Raw genomic sequence first — 19,292 nt, forward strand, 5'->3', positions numbered from 1 at the left:
TATATTGGGGATCGAGCCCGCAACCCAGGCATGGGCCCTGACTGTGACCTCCTGGTTCATAGGTCGACATTCAACCACTGAGCCATCTTCCAAAATTTGACTAAATTTTTAATAAGAAAAAGTGAGTACAGGTGCCACACTCAATCCACGCAGACAGGTTGTTTCCAACACGCTCGCCGCCACTCTCGCCGGGCTGGTGAGGCCCAGGCCTCAGGCTTCAGTGGAGCTGAACAAGCCACACAGGCTCAGAGGAGTGGGGTTTGGGTGAGGGGTTGACCACTCATTTGTCCTTCAGTTCCCAAACATCCATAAACACTGCTGACAAAAGAAAGGCTTCTCCTTGAGGCATAAAAGCCATGCTGCTCAATTCAACAAAACCCAAACCCCAAGTCTGTCCATTAACAATGAGCAATGAAATGGCTTTTACGGAGTCTCTTCATAGGCCAAGCAACATGGTGCCAGGCAGGCATGGCACAGCCCGATCACCTAAAAACTAAGACCATGGCTACTCTGGGCGCCAAGTTGGCACTGCTGCTTCCAAGATAGGGATTTGTACTGTGGGGGCAGCAGAACCTCAGAGGTCAGCCGAGGAGGGACCTGAATCCAGGTTCCGCCGCCTACCATGCCAGCAGGTGAGCTCCAGCAAATCTCCTCCTCTCGGGGAGCATTTGAGATCTTGATCCTGGGCATATGTCATTAGTTTGGCTCAAATAAACTCTTATATATATTTTTTAAAAAAAAACACCCTAAAAAAAGTTTGTCCTCTGGCAAAATGGGGCCAATGGGACTAACCTCATCTGGAACAGGATTAAATTAGATACCGTAAGCAAAGGGCCCACACAGTGCCTGGCACGTGGTAAGCGCTCAACAAACTCCTGTTACCAGGAAACAGAGATGCAGATTAGCGTGGGTTTTTTTAGGCCAAAGATCGTATCAGACAGTTTCTAAATATCCTTTTATGCTGGGCACCTCGGATGCACTCAATAACTATTTGGTGACTTGACCTTGTTACAAAGTTGTAATCATAACCCATTATTCCTTCCAAATGCAGTCTGGAAAAATCCCAGAGCCCAACCAACATTCTGAGAGGCAGAGAGTGAAGGGAGGGGCACTGAGCAAGAATCAATCAGAGCGATTTTCTCTGCCAAAGAAGCACTTTATATTGAATAACTGTCCTGTTAAACCCCAAGGGTGCCCCCTGGTGAGGGCTGAAGCGCCTGCCCAGAGCTCTAAGTGGGCCCACAGAGACCTGCTCCATCTCAGAGTCCAATGGGCACTTGTCAAACATGAAATAGTTATTATTATCAGGTTATTAGCAAGCACTCAACGGCAGACATTGTCCAAGCCAGGAATGACTGCGTCTACCACAAGGAGACACTGAGCATGACAAACAACAGTCCCTGGCCCCCAGAACATGCTGCGCCTGCTGCGGGCCTGGACATGACACAGCCATTGCATGTCCAGGGGTCTTATGTAACCCAAAGCAGGTGAGATGGAACACCATTTGGCTTCCATTGCTCAGAGTTCCTGATTTTCTAGAAATACAGGTAACTCTTGCATAGCTTAGCACACCCGAACTCAGGCCAAGGAAGTGGAAGTTCACAGCAGGCCAGCCTTGCAAATAGAAACCTACCTACCCCACCCCTTCTCAGTGCTATGTGGCAGAGAGACAAATATCAACAAGACCAGCCCTCCTAGCACTCGCTTCCTCACCCAGAAAACACAGCTCTTCTGTGAAGTTTGTGTTTCTCAAACTTTTAAAATCAGTTTCCCCTTTAGATAAACATACAAACCTGATTCAGCCCTTCACAACAGCCCCAAATTCTGGCTTCATCTGTTTTTTATTTTATTTTTTTATTTTATTTATTGTTTGAGAGAAACATCGAGTTGTTGTTCCACTTATTTATGCATTCATTGATTGATTTTTGTATATGCCCTAACTGGGGATCGGACCCATAACCTTGGTGTATCAGGACGATGCTCTAACCAACTGAGCTACCCAGCCATCTTCTACTGGACAGTAGCCCCCACACTGAAAGTCACTGCTACCATCTATATAATCTTACCAGCCCAGATCTGGCAGTATTTTCTTTACTGAAGTTGTGTGATAAAAAGAAAAAAAAGTTTTTGACATTTTTTTTAAATCTAAAAGGTATATCTAGCCCAACTGCTGTGGCTTGAGCATCAACCTATGACCCAGGAGATCAAGGTTCAATTCCTGGTCAGGGCACATGCCTGGGTTGTGGGCTCCATCCCCAGTGGGAGAGGGGGGTGCAGGAGACAGCCGATTGATGATTCTCTCTCATCATTGATGTTTCTATCTCACCCTCTTCCTTCCTCTAAAAAGCTTTTAAAAAGAAAAAGAATATCTAAATATAAAGTTCAATTGTGATACTGAATTTGCTTTTCAAATTATACAAGTTTCACTATCGCTAAGATTTAACTGCACTTCTGAGGAGGGAAAGGAGAGGGCATCCCTGCCCCTGACCCCATGGACGCCACTGCTCTTGGAACATGGCCGCGTGGGAAGGCTGGTGGCCCTGAAGAAGGTGCTGTCCTCATCCCAGCACATCCAGGCCAGCTTAGAATCCATATGCCAATCCTTGCTCTCTGAGCTCTTGAAGCCTGACACAGGGCAGGTACATTCGGGGCCTGGCTACCAAAAAGACACAATCAGAACGTGTGGGACTTGTGTGGTGTCTGATCATTCTCCCGACATCCTCCCAACCCCATCTCAATACTTCTGGGCGGTGGCGGCAAACTGACACAGCCTGACATTACACAGTAGGAGTCTATGAAGCCCTACCAAGCTTCAGAGACTCACTGCTGGTGGGTCTACTCATTCCTTCTTCCTTACGGCGGCCCATAGCACCTACTCCAGGACCTTGCTCTCAAACGGTCACAAATCAAGTTGGGGAACAAGCCTGGTACAGAGTGATGATTCCTGGCCTTATTGAATATGATTAACTCAAGGTCAAAATATTCTGTGGACCCTTACAAAATAATTGTACTTTTGGTGCTTAGTAACTGAGAAAATAATAGACAAAGTCCACGATGGAAAATGAACTTCATTCTATCAATCACAATGGCATTTATATATTTACTTGAGAAACAACTCTGTGTACGTGAATGAGAAACCTCCCCTAATGCACAGAAACCTGTGGTGATGCAGCTGCAGACGACTCCTAATTGCACTAATTACTGCATTCCCCTCTGGGGGTCCTCAGCCCCGTAGATCAGGAAGCAGACAGAGAAAAGGCTAATGAACTTCACAGTTAGTGAGTGCTCATTCTGTGCTGTCTCAGGTACTGAATTAGAGCTGTGAGCCTGGCGGAGAAGACATGTAATAAATCAACGTAATCCTCGATGTCATGTAATAAGTGCTGCGAAGAAAACTGGAGTAAGCCGGGGACACAGAGAGGCAGAGGCTACCTAGTATTCAGGAAAAGACACTTGAAACCAATACACAATAATATTGCAAGTAAACCGTAATTGAAAAATCAGTAAATAAAATGTAGGAAAAACTACTTAGGAGAAGGCCCAAAGCAGACCTGTCTGAGGGGGCGTGTAAGCAGAGACCTGAACCAAGTGCTGGAGCGAGCCACGCCACCATAAGCCCGGGGTCAGGACAGACACGCGGAAGAGCGAGCGCAGAGGCCCAGGGCCAGCGTGACGGGCCACGGGGCCAGCAGCCTCTAGAGGAGGAAGTGAGTGGAGAGTGAGGGTGGCTGAGCTGGCAGCGGCAATGCTGACATCACTAGGGTCTCAGAGGTAAGCCAGGCTTTGGAGGTTCTCCTAAGTGCACTGCGACGCCCTGGGGGAGTGAGAGCAGAGCATGGAGAGATTGTGAGGGGGCAGGAGTGGACCCAGGAGAGAAGCGCGAGATGGAGGTGCCTCCACCAAGGCGGGGGTGGGAAGGGCGTCAGATGCGGGAGGTATTCTGCAGAGCCATCACTCGTGATCAAAGTGTGGGCAGAACGAAAGGAGAAAAGGATGACACTAAAATCTCTTGCCTGAAAAACAGGGCGAGAGGTGGTGCCAGTGATGTTTATGGAGGTGAGGAATGAGGGGGCAGATTCGTGGGGGGAGCTTTGGCCTGTTCCAGCTGAGATGCCAGCAGCAGAACTGGGATCAAGGCCACAGATGGGAGTGAATATGGGATAGAGAAGAGGCAAGACCAATGGACCCAGATTTGAGGAACATGACTTGGATCCTGGCTGGCGCCTTCCTGGGGTGGCCTCATGCAAGCTTCCCTGAGATCTAGCCTGCTCACCCATTAAACGGGGAAAGCACCGTATAAACAATGACTGTGCGGATTAAGAAGATAAAAAACAGGAAGTATTGCACCAATACTGGCAAAAATGGAATTAGATACTAGTTCGCTAACACAAGTCACTGACTGATACCCGGTTCAACAGAAGGGGAAAATCTGAAGTAATGAGAAGAGGACAAAGCGCGTTGCCCCAAGCAAGCTCCCTCTCCCAGCAAGCGCACGGCGCCTCTCCAACAGGCAGCAGGAGACCTGTCAGTGGAGACCAGAGGAGCCCCAGCCTGGTCCAACGTAACAGAAAAGCCCGTGGACTCGTTCCCACCAGGCTTCGCACCAGTCAGGCCTTTGCCACTGTGCGACTTCAGGCACCAAGCCCAGGAAGAGCTGCCCACTCGAGTTACACATGAACGGACCCGGGGATCCAACCTTGGTATGCGGTGGGCGGAGGGGTAGTGTAGCGAACATGTACTTCAAAGTCAAGTGCAGAGCACTACCTGGTGCAGGTGTCCTGCTGGGGGCTGGCAGCTCCACTGGGAACAAGGCCAGGGGAGAAAGGCCGAGACTCTCACTGCCCCTGATGAGCAATGCAGAGGGGCCAGGCAGGGCCCAGCCCGCCACACAGGACTTAGCGCTCATCCTCAGCGGGGCCATGGCGAGGCTCACATTTCTGAAGGTCACTAGAACAGACTGAAAGGGGAGCTCAGAGCAGACAAATATGTTAGGAAGTCCCACAGCACTGGACCCTCGGGATGTGAAAAAGGGGACAATGTCACCCCTTGCTGGCCCTGGGAGGGTTAGCTGGTGCCCAGAATCCAACACACACGGGTCTTTCTGAGCAGCCTGTGCCAGTGGCCCTCTCACTAAATATTATAACATCCTCTGAAAGTTTCAAGTACCTCTTCTCAGAGTGACTCAAAGTCCCTTAACACTCAGTACCTGACCCTCCTAAGGGAAGCTGGACTGTGTTGTTTGTCCAAAACCATAAACCAAAAACAAAAAAAGAAAGAAAAGACAAAACCATAAACCCAGGCTGGGAATTCCTCTTACTCACATGTCTCTGGAGGAATGCACAAGACACTGGGGACTGCTTTGGGGGAGGGGAAGGGGAAAAGAACTTATACCCTTCACTGTATATCCTTTCTCTCTGTGTGTGTGTGTGTGTGTGTGTGTGCATATATATGTGTCATATATATATACATATAAATATATATATATGTGTTTTATTCATTTTCGGGGGGAGGAGCGAGGAAGGGAGAGGGAGAGACAGAAACATTGATGAGAAACATCGATTGGCTGCCTTCTGCACTCCTACTGGGGATGGACCCCGCAACCTGGACACGTGCCCTGCCCAGGAATCGAATCAGAGACCTCCCTCCTGGTGCACAGGATGACACTCAATCCACTGAGCCACACCGGCCGGGCTCCTTTCTGTATTTTTTGTTTTACCATTTGTAAATATTATCAATTAAAACAGAAATAAAAGGAAGAAAATGTCCACAAAGTCAGGACACCTTTGTTTCTATTTACCATAAAACCTAAGACATTTTCCACAAGACTTGGTGACTAAGCACTTCTCAACAGGAAAGAAAAACTCACAAGGGAAATGGAAAATTATGGTAATTTCCAAAAAGAATGTGTCACTCGGGAAAACTTTATGAGCAAAAATTCCTTAAGGGGACAAAACTGAAAATCCCCTGGAAGAGCAGCTGGTAGCCTTCTTCAGAGAGAACCTCAGACCTGGGGCGAAGCTGAACGCCTCCCGGGGAGTCACCCAGCAGCTCTGCAGGCGACTTCAGGGAGTTTACTGGCTCCCCGGGCCCAGTTAAAACTCCTGTCTGGGAACGGAGCCAAGCTAGTTAAGTACTTTGGGCACAAGTACTTAAATCTCAGCACCTCAATTTCCTTTCTGTAAAATGGGGCTGGTAATAAGTTTCCACGTCAGAAAGTTGCCATTGGCCATCACCATTACTATTACACATTAACCCGTGCCAGCAATATGGGTAAGTTAGCGAAGAAGAGGGGAACGGAACGCTCTAATCCTCGCCCTATCTTCTGAAAATAGATGCAAAAATCTCATCAATCACCCAAGGACCCATCACAGAAAAACTTCCCACCTGAAAACATTCCAGGAAAGGCCCTGCAAACTGCAATGCTTACTCCACTCAACCAGAGCCATACGAGTACAGGGCAGAGGCAGGTGCTCCGACCTGATGGCAAGAGCCACCTTCTTCCCACCAAGAACACAGTGATTGGAAGGAGCCATGAGAGCAGAGGAAGAGTGAGTTAGTGCAGGACCCAAGCCACACGGGAGGGCGGTGAAGGCCCGCTGTCTGCAGGTGGCTGCATTCTGACTTCAGTGTAGCACATGCTTCTCCCGTGACTTCTCTGCGTTTGTTTCATGAGGATCAGTGACTGCTAGGGGCCCTTCTAGTGTTAAGATCTAATCACTGTTGAGTAAATGATTTAATTAACAAGACGGCTGGATTACAAATGCATGCTCTTTAAGCATAATAGATACTGTGTGAATGACAAAAATGAGATATTTATCTAGCATTTAGCAGATCATTTTTTTCATTTAAAACTTCCCCTATATTGAAAACCTCAAGATTTCCAAGTAGGAACATGAACTATGTTGGACATGAACATCAACTATGAATATATAAGAATGTATGTAAACTACATAAGCCCACATCAGGTTATATATTTACTATTCCAGAGAGAATTACACTGAAGTTAATATTTTGTAAAACTTTTTTTAAAAATATGTTTTTATTGATTCTTAGATATAGAGGAAGGGAGAGGGAGATAGAAACATTGGTGAAAGAGACACATTGATGAGAGAGGCACATCGATTGGCTGCCTCCTGCACACCCCCTACTGAGGATTGAGCCCGCAATCCGAGCATGTGCCCCTGACCAAGAATCGAACCCGGGATCTCTTGGTCCATGGGATGACTCTCCATCCACTGAGCCACATCAGCAGGGCAATATTTTATAAAACTTGACTGGGAAAGACAAAATGAGCAAGAGGATATTTTAGAGGAATATTTTGAGGATCTCAAAAGGTTCCATTAGGTCCTGGATAAAGCATGGTCAAGAATACATGTCTCAGAGTCTCAGCGCCCCCGCCGCTTCCCAACGATCCGGCTCCTCGGACCTCCCGCACAGCACGGCCCCCAAACGCCAGTCCTCGCTCCCACCGCAAGCGAAGAAACCCAAAGTGCCTCCAGCCCCGAAGCCGGAGAAGAAGCCGGCCCCTCTGGACGTGCCGAAGGGAGAAAAAGAACAGCAAGAAGCGATTGAACATATTGAGGAAGTACAAAATGAAATAGACAGACTTAATGAACAAGCCAGTGAGGAGATTTTGAAAGTAGAACAGAAATATAACAAACTCCGCCAACCATTTTTTCAGAAGAGGTCAGAATTGATCGCCAAAATCCCAAATTTTGGGTAACAACATTTGTCAACCATCCACAAGTGTCTGCAGTGCTTGGGGAAGCGGATGAAGAGGCGCTACATTATTTGACAAGAGTTGAAGTGACAGAATTTGAAGATATTAAATCAGGTTACAGAATAGATTTTTATTTTGATGAAAATCTTTACTTCGAAAATAAAGTTCTCTCCAAAGAGTTTCATCTGAATGAGAGTGGTGATCCATCTTCAAAGTCCACTGAAATCAAATGGAAATCTGGAAAGGATTTGACGAAACGTTCAAGTCAAACACAGAATAAAGCCAGCAGGAAGAGACAGCATGAGGAGCCAGAAAGCTTCTTTACCTGGTTCACTGACCATTCTGATGCAGGTGCAGATGAGTTGGGAGAAGTCATCAAAGATGACATTTGGCCAAATCCATTACAGTACTACTTGGTTCCTGATATGGATGATGAAGAAGGGGAAGGAGAAGAAGATGATGATGATGATGAAGAAGAGGAAGGGTTGGAAGATATTGATGAAGAAGGGGATGAGGATGAAGGTGAAGAAGATGAAGATGATGATGAGGGGGAAGAAGGAGAGGAAGATGAAGGAGAAGATAACTAATGATCACTGTTGGATTCCAACCTTTTTTAATTTTCTCCAGTCCCTGGGAGCAAGTTGCAGTCTCTCCCCCCACCCCCACCCCCCGCCCCCTTGTGCTCAGTCGCCCTGTTTTTGAGGTCTCTTTTCTCTCCTTCACACCATGGTTCTCACCTTATTTGGGGGGATGTACCTTGAGCAGAATACAGTGGGAAAAGAATCTTTGCCCCTTTCTGTTCCAAATTCATTTTTATCCCTTCCTGTCTCAAGAAAAACTTAATGAAATCAACACCATCGTGCTCTGTGGGAAAAAAGAAAAACCTTCTGCTCCCTTAGCTCTGCTGGGAGCTGGAGGTGGCTAAGCCCCTGTGTAGTAGTGCATAGAATTCTAGCTTTTTCCCTCCTTTCTCTGTATATTGGGCTCAGAGATTACACTGTGTCTCTATGTGAATATGGACAGTTAGCATTTACCAACATGTATCTGTCTACTTTCTCTTGCTTAAAAAAAGAAAAAAATTCCTCCGTGGACAGAGCCTCAGTGGACTGAAGGGTCTCAGGTTCGATCCCCAGTAGGGGGTGTGCAGGAAGCAGCCAATTAATGATTCTCTTATCACTGATGTTTCTAACTCTCTATCCCTCTCCCTTCCTCTCTAAAATCAACAAAAATATCCTATATAATCCTATATAATAAAAGGGCAATATGCAAACTGTCCCCATGACCAGGAGTTTGACTGGAGTTCGATCAGGGGGCGAGGCCAGCCCAACAACCACCCAGGGCCCCTCCCCCTGGCCAACCCCGCCCCTGATTGGCCTGCACATCCTGATGGGGGGGGGGGGTGACGACCAGCTGGCCAGCCTCCTGCTTCCCCTCCCTCCATCTGGCCCGACCCAATTGGCCCCTATTGGGCCAGATCCCATCCATGCGCGAATTCATGCACCGGGCCTCTAGCATTAAATAACTAAATAAAATAAAAACTGTCAGGCTCCTGAGTCTGGCCTGAGTGCTGCTCTAGAAGACAGCTTTGGCCAGCAGCCCCGGGATTAGGAGGTCTGAGCCCCGCTTGCCTTGAAGAAACAGTGCTGCCAACCTCCTGGCCCTCAAATCCCCTCCCCCCGCCGGAGGAGCTTTCGCACGGACCTCTTGCAGCCTTGGCGGTTTTGCAGCCAGCCACTCTAAAGTACAAGCTTAGCTTCAAGAGAAACTTATAAACCGCCCCAGTGCTGCCTGGTTCCTTCCTGGTCCTAAGGCAGGCAGCCCGAGAGGCAGAGGGAGAGAGAGACGGACACACTGAGACAGACTCACAGAGACAGAGACGGCACCTGCAACACCATGACTGCTCTATAGGGTCTCCAGGCCGGTCCCTGGGCCGATTAGGAGGGCCACAGTGGGAAGGGAGGGTCCACAAACTAAAATCTTAGGGGTATGAAAGATTGGCCAGAAATCTCAATGTTTTTTCTTTATGCCTCTTGGTCCATGGGATGACTCTCAATCCACTGAGCCACATCAGTGGGGCAATATTTTATAAAACTTGACTGGGAAAGATAAAATGAGCAAGAGGATATTTTATGCAAATATAAACTGGGGGGAAATATCTACAACCAAATAAGAGCTACTAGTCCTGATATACAAAAGACTCTTAAAAAGTAATCAACAATGAAAGTATGTCCACACAAAAGCTTGTAGACCAGCGGTTCTCAACCTGTGGGTCGTGACCCCTTTGGGGTCGAACGACCCTTTCACAGGGGTCGCCTAAGACCATCGGAAAACACATATATAATTACATACTGTTTACAGTAGCAAAATTATACTTATGAAGTAGCAACGAAAATAATTTTATGGTTGGGGTCACCACAACATGAGGAACTGTATTAAAGGTCGCAGCAATAGGAAGGTTGAGAACCACTGTTGTAGACAAATGTTCATAGCAGCATTATTCATAACTAGAGGCCTGGTGCACGGGTTTGTGCACCAGTGGGGTCCCTCGGCCTGGCCTGCGGGGATCGGGCAGAAACCGGTTCTCCGACATCCCCCGAGGGGTCCCAGATTACAAGAGGGCACAGGCCAGGCCGAGGGACCCCACCGGTGCACGATTGGGGCCAGGGAGGGAACACAGGAGGGCTCCAGGGCATTGTCCAGCCCGTCTTGCCCAGTCCCAATCAGCTGGACCCCAGCAGCAAGCTAACCTACCGGTCCGAGTGTCTCCCCCCTGGTGGTCAGTGCACGTCATAGCTACCGGTTGAACGGCTGCTTAGGCTTTTATATATATAGATAGTTGAAAGGTGGAAACAATCCAAATGTCCATCAACTGAACAAATAAAATGTGGTATGTCCATACAATAAAATATAATTTGACAATAAAATAGTGTTCATACATGCTACAACATGAATGAACTTTAAAATGGTGAATTATATGGTAAGTGAAAATCTTACCAAAGCTATTATAAAAATTAATCAACAGTCTCCCAACAGAAAAATGAGTCAAAGAAATGAACAAGTAATTTTCAAAAGAAATACAAGAAGTAAAAAAAGAAAGAAAGAATGACAAGAAGTGGATATACTCTATACAGAAAAAAAAAGAAAAGATGTTTCCCCTGGCTGGGTAGCTTAGTTGGTTAGAGCATTATACCAATATGCCAAGGTTGTGAGTTCAATCCCCGGTCAGGGCACATGCAAGAATCAACCAAAGAATGCATAAATAAGAACTACAAATTGATGTTTCTCTCTCTCTCTCTCATTCAATCTCACTAATAGAGAAATCCTATATAATAAAAGCCTAATATGCTAAGTGTCCAGTCATCCAGTCATTCAACCAATCAAAGCGTAATATGCTAATGATATGTTAAGGCCGCTCCACCACTCACTATGATGTGCACTGACCACCAGGGGAGCAGACAGTCGACTGGGTGACCAGTTGCTATGACACGCACTGACCACCAGGGGGCAGTGGTCTGACAGGTAGATTAGCTTGATGCTGGGGTCTGGCCGATCGAGACTGGGCAAGACGGGCTGGACATGCCCTGGAGCCCTCCTGCAGTCCCTCCCTGGCCCCAATCGTGCACCGGTGGGGTCCCTCAGCCTGGTCTGCGCTCTCTCACAATCCGGGACCCCTCAGGGGATGTTGGAGAGCCGGTTTCAGCTCTATCCCTTAGGCCCAGCCGAGGGACCCCACTGGTGCACGAATTCATGCACCGGGGCTCTAGTATAAATATAAATAAGCACAAGGTACCGCTTCCAGTATCAGACTGACAAAAAGTGGAAAGACGGCCAGTTTCCACTGTGGCCAAGACATGTCCCATGGGCAGGAGCAGAAAACGGTACTCTGCCTGGGCAGCAGCCTGCCAGTACTGAAGCAAATGCTTAAGGCATTCATCGGCTGGGTAAAAATTAATGTTGGAAGTGAGTAACTGGTCAGAGAGCCTCGGAGCATACGCTGCGGTTTCCCACTCTGACAGGGCATTTCACCAGCTGCACGGAAACTGTGAGTCCTGGTAAAGGACTGTGCCCAGAGGAAACCCAGCCTTGCTAATAAGCTCCACGTACTAAGCACCCTGGCGGAGAGGGGAGCTGGCTGGCAAGAGAAATCAGGGACTCGTTGTTTCCAGAGGGCAGAGGCATGTGGCATGACCACCACCAACAGGGGCGTGAAGTAAACAACTGGAACAGCTCCTATGGCAACCTCCCTGCGACACCATGCTGGGGGAGTGAGGCAAACTGAACTGTCAGTTCAGTGCACTGGGGAGACCACTTCGGAAACAATTTGGTATCATTTGGTCAAAATGAAAACTCGCACGCCCTGTGACTCAGTCCCGCACCTGGGGGTGCATCCTGGACAGGCTGTGCGTGTGCCCCACAAACGTTCACGGCAGCACTGTTGGTCTCAGCAAAACACTGGAAACAAACCAAACGTCCAGCAGCAATAGAAAGCATCATTAAGTTCTCATACAATGGAACACAATTCATCAATGAAAAAGCAATACGACTATATGCACCGTGGGTCAATCTCAAAAACAAATGTTAAGCCAAAACTTCAAGTCACTGAAGAAAACAGCATGACCATATCAAGTTCAAAAACCTGGAAAATTAAACAATACATTGTGTAGCAATGCAGACACATGTGGTAAAACTATAAAGGCAGGCAAGAGAATAACAAGCGCTAACTTCAGTGATTATCTGGGGGGTCGGGAAGGGCCACTCTAAAGGTATCATTCCTGTTTGTAAACTGAGGGATGGGTACAAGCATGTTCCTTGAATCTTATTCTTGATACTGTATGTACTTTATACTTTGTATCTACCAATGTTTCCCAAATAAACTTTTACAAATTTCAACAATGTTCTTTCTGACTTTAAAAACTACTTTGAAGCATTAACTTGGCAGTTGACTGAATTACAGGAAACCAGGAAAGTCCCTGACAGGGGCCCAGTCAGCCTGAGATACTGAAATGAGAAGTGCTCACCCACCTGGCCGGTGAGCCGGGAGACAGCCAGCTTCCCACCGGCAGCGGAGCCTGCCTTTCAGGACAGGAAAGAGACTGCTTATCAGCGTTTCTCAACCTTGGCTGCACATTAGAATCACCTGGGAATCTTCTTAAAATCCTGATTTCTGGGCCCCATCCTCCGGAAATTCTGTTTCTTTGTTACTAATGTTGTGGCCTCACCCCATTAGTAACAAAGAAACAGAATTTCCGGAGGATGGGGCCCAGAAATCAGGATTTTAAAAAGATTCCCAGGGGATTCTAACGTGCAGCTACGGTTGAGAACCGCTGGCTTAGATGAACAGCTCCAGTATAGGAAGTGCTGAGGGCGGGGTGGGGAGGCCAGGCTCTGCTGCCAGACCCTCGGAAGGTCTGAAAGACCAGAAGTGGAATGTGTTTGATGTTACAGTGAACCCATCAAGCCTGCTCTCCGGTCCGGCCTGGTTCCCACTGGGCTGCAACTGCCACCTCCGAGCCTCTGCTGTTCAGACGTGTGTGTGTGTGTGTGTGTGTGTGTGTGTGTGTGTGCGCGTGCGCGCGCAACCCTCAATTCCACCCGTGCCCTCGGCTTCCTTCCTTTGAAGCTCAATTTCCTAACAAGCAGGTTTGAATTCAAGAGCCCAAGCCCTGGTTTTCTGTGCGTGTTGGTGGTTATTACATTATTAAGGTCGACCTTAACTAGCTATTAATACCCAGGTGGACCTTAGAGAGTGCCAGGAGCCTATGCAGACACTCAAAACACACACACACACACACACACACACACACACACCTGTAGCAAAGGCTGAAATCATTGTGCAGAAATGCTTACTCTTTGACCTCTATTGTTTCAATTATTATAAAATTGTAGCCAACAGCGCCCCCCCCCCCCCCGGCACGCCCATGCCTTTCCCTTCCCCCTCTTCTTCCCCACAGGCGAGTTACCTTTACCTTTCTCTCTCCTAAGCTCCAAGGGCCCCTTCTTGTGCCTCTGTAACTTTCTAAGTAAGCTTTCTCATACAAAAAATAATAAAATTGTGCCCAGTAAAAGAAGTGGATGACCTCATCAATCATCCCACCCATTAAAAGTTATGTGCGAGGTCATCAATATCCCATTGTACAACTGAGGAAACTGCGGCCTAAAGAGGTGGAGTACTGCCCTAACTGGTTTGGCCCAGTGGATAGAGCGTTGGCCTGAGGACTGAAGGGTCCCAGGTTCGATTCCGGTCAAGGGCATGTACCTTGGTTGTGGGCACATCCCCAGTGGGGGGGGTGTGTAGGAGGCAGCTGATCGATGTTTCTAACTCTCTATCTCTCTCCCTTCCTCTCTGTAAAAAATCAATAAAATATATTAAAAAAAAAAAAAAAGAGGCGGAGTACTTTGCCCAAAGGCAGACATCTGGTAAGCCAGAGGAGGAGGGTAAGCCCAGGTGTGTCTAACTTACTTCTTGCCTCTACCCCTGGCCCTACAGGGCAGTTTGTGGGTGGGGGCCCTTTTGCCCCGGGAGATGTTTGGCCACGCCTGCAGACCTTCTCAGTAGCCACAGCTGGGGTTCGGCAGGTACCCCTGGCATCTACGTGCAGAGGGCAGCAATGCTGCTTAACATCCGCGAGTGCACAGGAAGCCCCACAAACTTAGCCAGCCCAAATGTCAACAATGTCAAGGTTAAGAAACCCTGTTCTACTGGGAAAAGACAGAGAAACTATCTAAACTCTCACAGTTCTCTTCCCATGTTACAGCCAGATGCCAAATACACCACCAGGTCCGCCCCTCTCTTCAACCAGATGCCCACCCCACACCACACTGAGGTACTCTCCACCCTCAACTGCCAGTTCCTCTTCAGCCAATCAAAGCCAACATCCATCCGTCCAACAGCGTTCACTGAGCGCTGGCTATGTGCCAGGAAATGAGCGACACAGTGGGAATACAGGGGAAACCAGACCCTGTCCCTGCATGCAAGATGCCGGGTCTCGCAGGGAGACAGGCAGGAAACCTATGATTACGATGTGAGGGTGGGAAGAAATCACAGAGGAGGGGCTCCAAACAGCTGGGGTGGGGGCTGGGTAGGGAAGGCTTCCTGGAAGTCTTTGAGTTTGGAAGGACCCCTTGCCCTTGACTGGAATCGAACTTGGGACCCTTCAGTCCACAGGCTGAGGCTCTATCCACTGCGCCAAACCAGCTAGGGCTTAAATTGATTTTAGAGATTTTTTCCCAATGGAATACTATGCAGCTGTAAAAAAGAAAGAACTCTTACCATTTGGAGAGTATTATGTTAAGTGAAATAGGCCAGTCAGAGAAAGGTAAGTATCACATGATCTCACTCAAATGTGGAATCTAATGAACAAAATAAACTGATGAATAAAATAGAACCAGAGACATAAAAAGGAGAATAAACTGATTTTAGGGAGAGGGAGGGAGAGAGGGAGAGAAACATCAATGTGAGAGAGAAACATCGATCGGTTACCTCATGTGCATACCCCGACCAGGGATCGAACCCACAACCTGGACATGTGCCCTGACTGGGAATTGACCCTGCCACCTTTTGCTGTGGATGACACGCCAACCAACGGAGCCACACCAGCCAGGGCCGATTGACAACTTAATTAGGAAGCTCGGTGGAACTCCTGAGGAAACGGAGGGTAGTCTTTGTACAACCTGGATAATGCCTGCCCCGAGGGAGTCAGCAACCTGGTTTCCCCATAGGCTTAGGCCTTCTTCAACTGCACACCTAACTGCCCTCTCTGGCTTCGAACCATCCGCCCCTTGCAGCAGGAGGCAACTAACAGTTGCACATCAGACCTTGTGAATGACATGCCTGACCTCACATCATTCTCAAAACAATTCTGAGGTGGAGACTGTTACCCCTATTGTACAGACAAGAAACTGAGGTGCAGGGATGAAGGAATTGGACCTTAGGACACAGAGCCAGGGAAGCAGGGACTCACACCAATACCTGAGTCATCGCTGCCTCTCTGAGGGGACTTTTACAGCTATCGATCCAAGACAGGCTGTTCACTACATCTTCACGACCGCAGCAGAGCATTCCAACAGTCAGCCTGTGCTCCACACACTTCGGAATATGGTGCTTCTTACGTGTACTGTGACTGTCCATATGGCTCAGAGTTCCAGTCTTCCTCAGGCCCACACCCCTAGCACCTAGCACAGTCTCTGACACGCTGGGCACAGAAAATGCTAAATGCAAAACCACGCCTGGACTCCCTGGGCACAAGCAACATAAACCTCCCCAAGCCAGATCAGCCTGCCTGGGAGAGATGGAGGCCTGGGAAGCATGCCCAGCCCGCTTTCACCAGCACAGTGCACTTCCCCGCAGGCTGGGCTAAGACCCACAGTCAGCAATCTAGTCACACAGGGGACCAAGCAGGTTCTCGGCCAGCTTTCCCTCCAGTACTGGAACAGTCATGAGTCATTCTTTGTACACAAGATGCTTATGTTTGGGGACATGTTGTTCACAAAATATGTATCTTTAAACAGCAGAACCATAAAAGGAATGAGCGTGTGCTCCCCACTCTGTCTTGTCCTTTCTGCCGAATGGAGTGCATGCACGAAGCAGGAGCTGAAGCAGCCAGCTTAGACCGTGAGATGGGAGCATGGGTTTGAGGAAGGAGAGCCACATGATCAGTGGAACCCTGCTCCTGGATGACGTCACAAAACCGAGTGAGCTGCTCCACCAGCTCTGGACTCCCTACTTCCAGACCAATAAGGGGCAAGGAATAAGCGTCCCTTTGTTTCAGCCACGGTATTTTGGGATTGCTATGCTGGAGCATTTTAAGATTGTACTTCATTAAAATAAGATGTGATCATTACCCAGTGACTAACGGAGGCTGGTCTTTGTTGGAAAAACAACAATAAAATCAGTAATTTCCCCTAAACTAGGATGGTGTCATTTGTATAATTTTAAAGAAAAGGCTATCTTGCCCTAGCTGGTGTGGCTCAGTGGACAGACCGTCGGCCTGCGGACTGGAGGGTCCCAGGTTTGATTCCAGTCAACGGCACATGCCCGGGTTGCGGGCTCGATCCCCAGTAGGGAGGGTGCAGGAGGCAACCAATCAGTGATTCTCTCTCATCACTGATGTTTCTATCTCTCTCTCTACCTCTCCCTTTCTCTCTGAAATCAATAAAAATGTTTTTTGTTTTTTTTTAAATAGGCTATCTTGAAAGGGTGACCTGAATCACCATGAGCCTTGAGAAGGACAAACAAACTGACCTGCTGGTTTTGTTTCATCCTTGAGTATTTCAGACACACCTCAGATTTCCAAGTGGCCCAGGCTACTCCTTTCTGAGTTTGTCTGGGTGAACTCCAACTTGACTCTCCTCCTCCCACTCATTACCTGAATCAAAGACACCCAAAATGTGATGAGAACCCAAAGGGTACCTGCTCCCTTAAGAGCTGCGCCCTCATTCATCCATCAAACACAGGCAAACGCAGAGCCCTGGACACACAGCCTGGCATAAAGTACGTGTTCAATAAATGTTAACTGGGGCCATTTTGGTCTGCTGTGGCCTCTGTCACTCCTCACCTGAAATATTCTAGCACACTCTTAATGCACCTCCAGGGTCACCCCCTTAATACATTTTTCACATAGCCACAAAGCTGGTTCTTTTATTTGTTTTTAATACTTTTTTATTGATTTCAGATAGGAAGATAGAGGGAAAGAGAGAAACATCAATGATGAGAGAGAATCATTGATCAGCTGCCTCCTGCACGCCCCACACTGGGGACTGAGCCTGCAACCTGGGCATGTGCCCTGACCGGGAATCGAACTGTGACCCCCTGGCTCATAGGTCCACACTCAACCACTGAGCAACGCCAGCCCGGCCACAAATCTGATTCTTCTTTTTTTTAATATATTTTATTGATTTTTCCACAGAGTGGAAGGAAGAGGGATAGAGAATTAGAAACATCAAAGAGAGAGAAACCTCAATCAGCTGCCTCCTGCACACCCCCCACCAGGGATGTGCCCACAACCAAGGCACATGCCCCTGACCGGAACCGAACCCGGGACCCCTCAGTCCGCAGGCCGATGCTCCATCCACCGAGCCAAACCAGTCAGGGTCACAAATCTGATTCTTAAATGACTTCCCGTCAACCTAAAATGTAAACTCCATAACTAGATTTAAAAGGCTCCCCGGAGGGTGGACCACAGCATGCACCCTTAATGTCTTATTTTTTTAAATATATTTTTATTGGTTTCGGAGAGGAAGAGAGAGATAGAAACATCAATGATGAAAGAGAATCATAGATAGGCTATGGGGAATGCGCCCTGGGGAATGCGCCCGCAACCCAGGCATGTGCCCTGACCTGAATCCAACCCGTGACCTCCTGGTTGATAGGTCAAGCCTCAACCACTGAGTCACGAGGTCTGTGGGCTTTCTTACTCTTAACTCATCTTAACTCTCATCTCTGAGAGGAAGAACTTAACTTGCTTAAGAGACGGAAGCCAAGCTGCCTGGCTCCGCGATTCACTTTTAACCACGAGGCCAGTCTTGGGTCACTTGCTCTAATGTCAGAACCCATCAGGTGATGAACCGCCGGCCGCGGAATGAATGAATGGATGGATGAAATAACTGGGTCCAGGGACAGTCTCGCCTCCTACTCGGCCAGCACCGCCAGCCCCCGGGCAGGCCTGTGCCTCTGCCCCAGCCAGCGAAAGTGAGCTGCCCCGGCCGCCGCCACCTCGCGGCCACTGAACACCCACCCGCGGCGGCGCGCGGGGTCAAGGGGCGGTGACAGCTGCGCGGCGGGGGCGGAGATGCTCCCAGCTGGGGTGTCACCCGCCCGGGCGCTGACTCCCGCTCCCCGGCCGAGACCGCCGGCCCGCCCGCCCCCCGCGCGGCGCACCCCGCCCGGCGGCCCCTCGGCCCCCCGCCCCGCGGGGTCCACTCGGGCCGGTTCCCTTTCCACTCCACTTCCTCCCCTCCCCCACACAACCGTCCCGGCGCCCCGCCGCGCCCCGCCTGCCGCCGCCGCCGCCCGGATCGCGGGGCTCCCCCGGCGCCCAGCGCTTGCTGACCCTCACCTGCCATGTCCCGGACCCCGCCGCCTAGGGAGGTGCATCACGACCGCGAGAAGGCCGGGGACGGCACTTCCAGGCAGACAAAGGGCGCCGCCATGTTAGAGTCGGGCGGAACCGACCTCGCCGGCTTCCCGGCTGCGACTTCCGCCGCCAGCGCAGCGCCCGCGCCAGACCCACGGCCGCCAGGCGCATGCGCGCGGCTGCCCAGAAGTTGACCTGAACTTGTGCGTCTGGAGTTGTTCTCATTGTAACCATTTCTTGGTTTTCTGTTCCAAGTGTGACAGTAACGGCTTTCACCGGCTCAGCGCTACACAGCCAGGCACTGTGTCATCTCCTTAAACCAGCGGTTCTCAACCTGTGGGTCGTGACCCCTTTGGGGATCGAACGACCCTTTCACAGGGGTCGCCTAAGACCGTCGGAAAACACATATATAATTACATATTGTGTTTGTGATTCATCACTGTGCTTTCATTATGTTCAATTTGTAACAATGAAAATCCATCCTGCATATCAGATATTTA

At 49.1% G+C, this 19,292-nt stretch overlaps 1 protein-coding gene and 1 pseudogene across 5 annotated transcripts in view; one reads left to right on the top strand and one right to left on the bottom strand.

Moving 5' to 3' along the window:
- Positions 1–18,928, bottom strand: part of ZBTB17 (zinc finger and BTB domain containing 17) — a 30,915-nt gene extending 11,987 nt beyond the window's left edge. For 4 of the 5 annotated variants that reach the window (XM_036349254.1, XM_036349255.1, XM_036349252.1 and 1 more), the window contains exon 1: positions 18,775–18,928. In XM_036349254.1, coding sequence (XP_036205147.1) covers positions 18,775–18,781 — 7 coding nt within the window. In that variant the 5' untranslated portion in view covers positions 18,782–18,928. Of the gene's footprint in view, positions 1–16,961; positions 17,086–18,774 lie in introns of all 5 variants that reach the window. The other variant, XM_036349253.1, reaches the window with a different exon arrangement.
- On the top strand, positions 7,358–8,322 carry LOC118676021 (annotated as a pseudogene).
- Positions 18,929–19,292: the final 364 nt, after the last annotated feature.

The sequence above is a fragment of the Myotis myotis genome, unplaced genomic scaffold (genome assembly GCF_014108235.1).
Source record: "Myotis myotis isolate mMyoMyo1 unplaced genomic scaffold, mMyoMyo1.p scaffold_m19_p_2, whole genome shotgun sequence".
NCBI lineage: Eukaryota > Metazoa > Chordata > Mammalia > Chiroptera > Vespertilionidae > Myotis > Myotis myotis.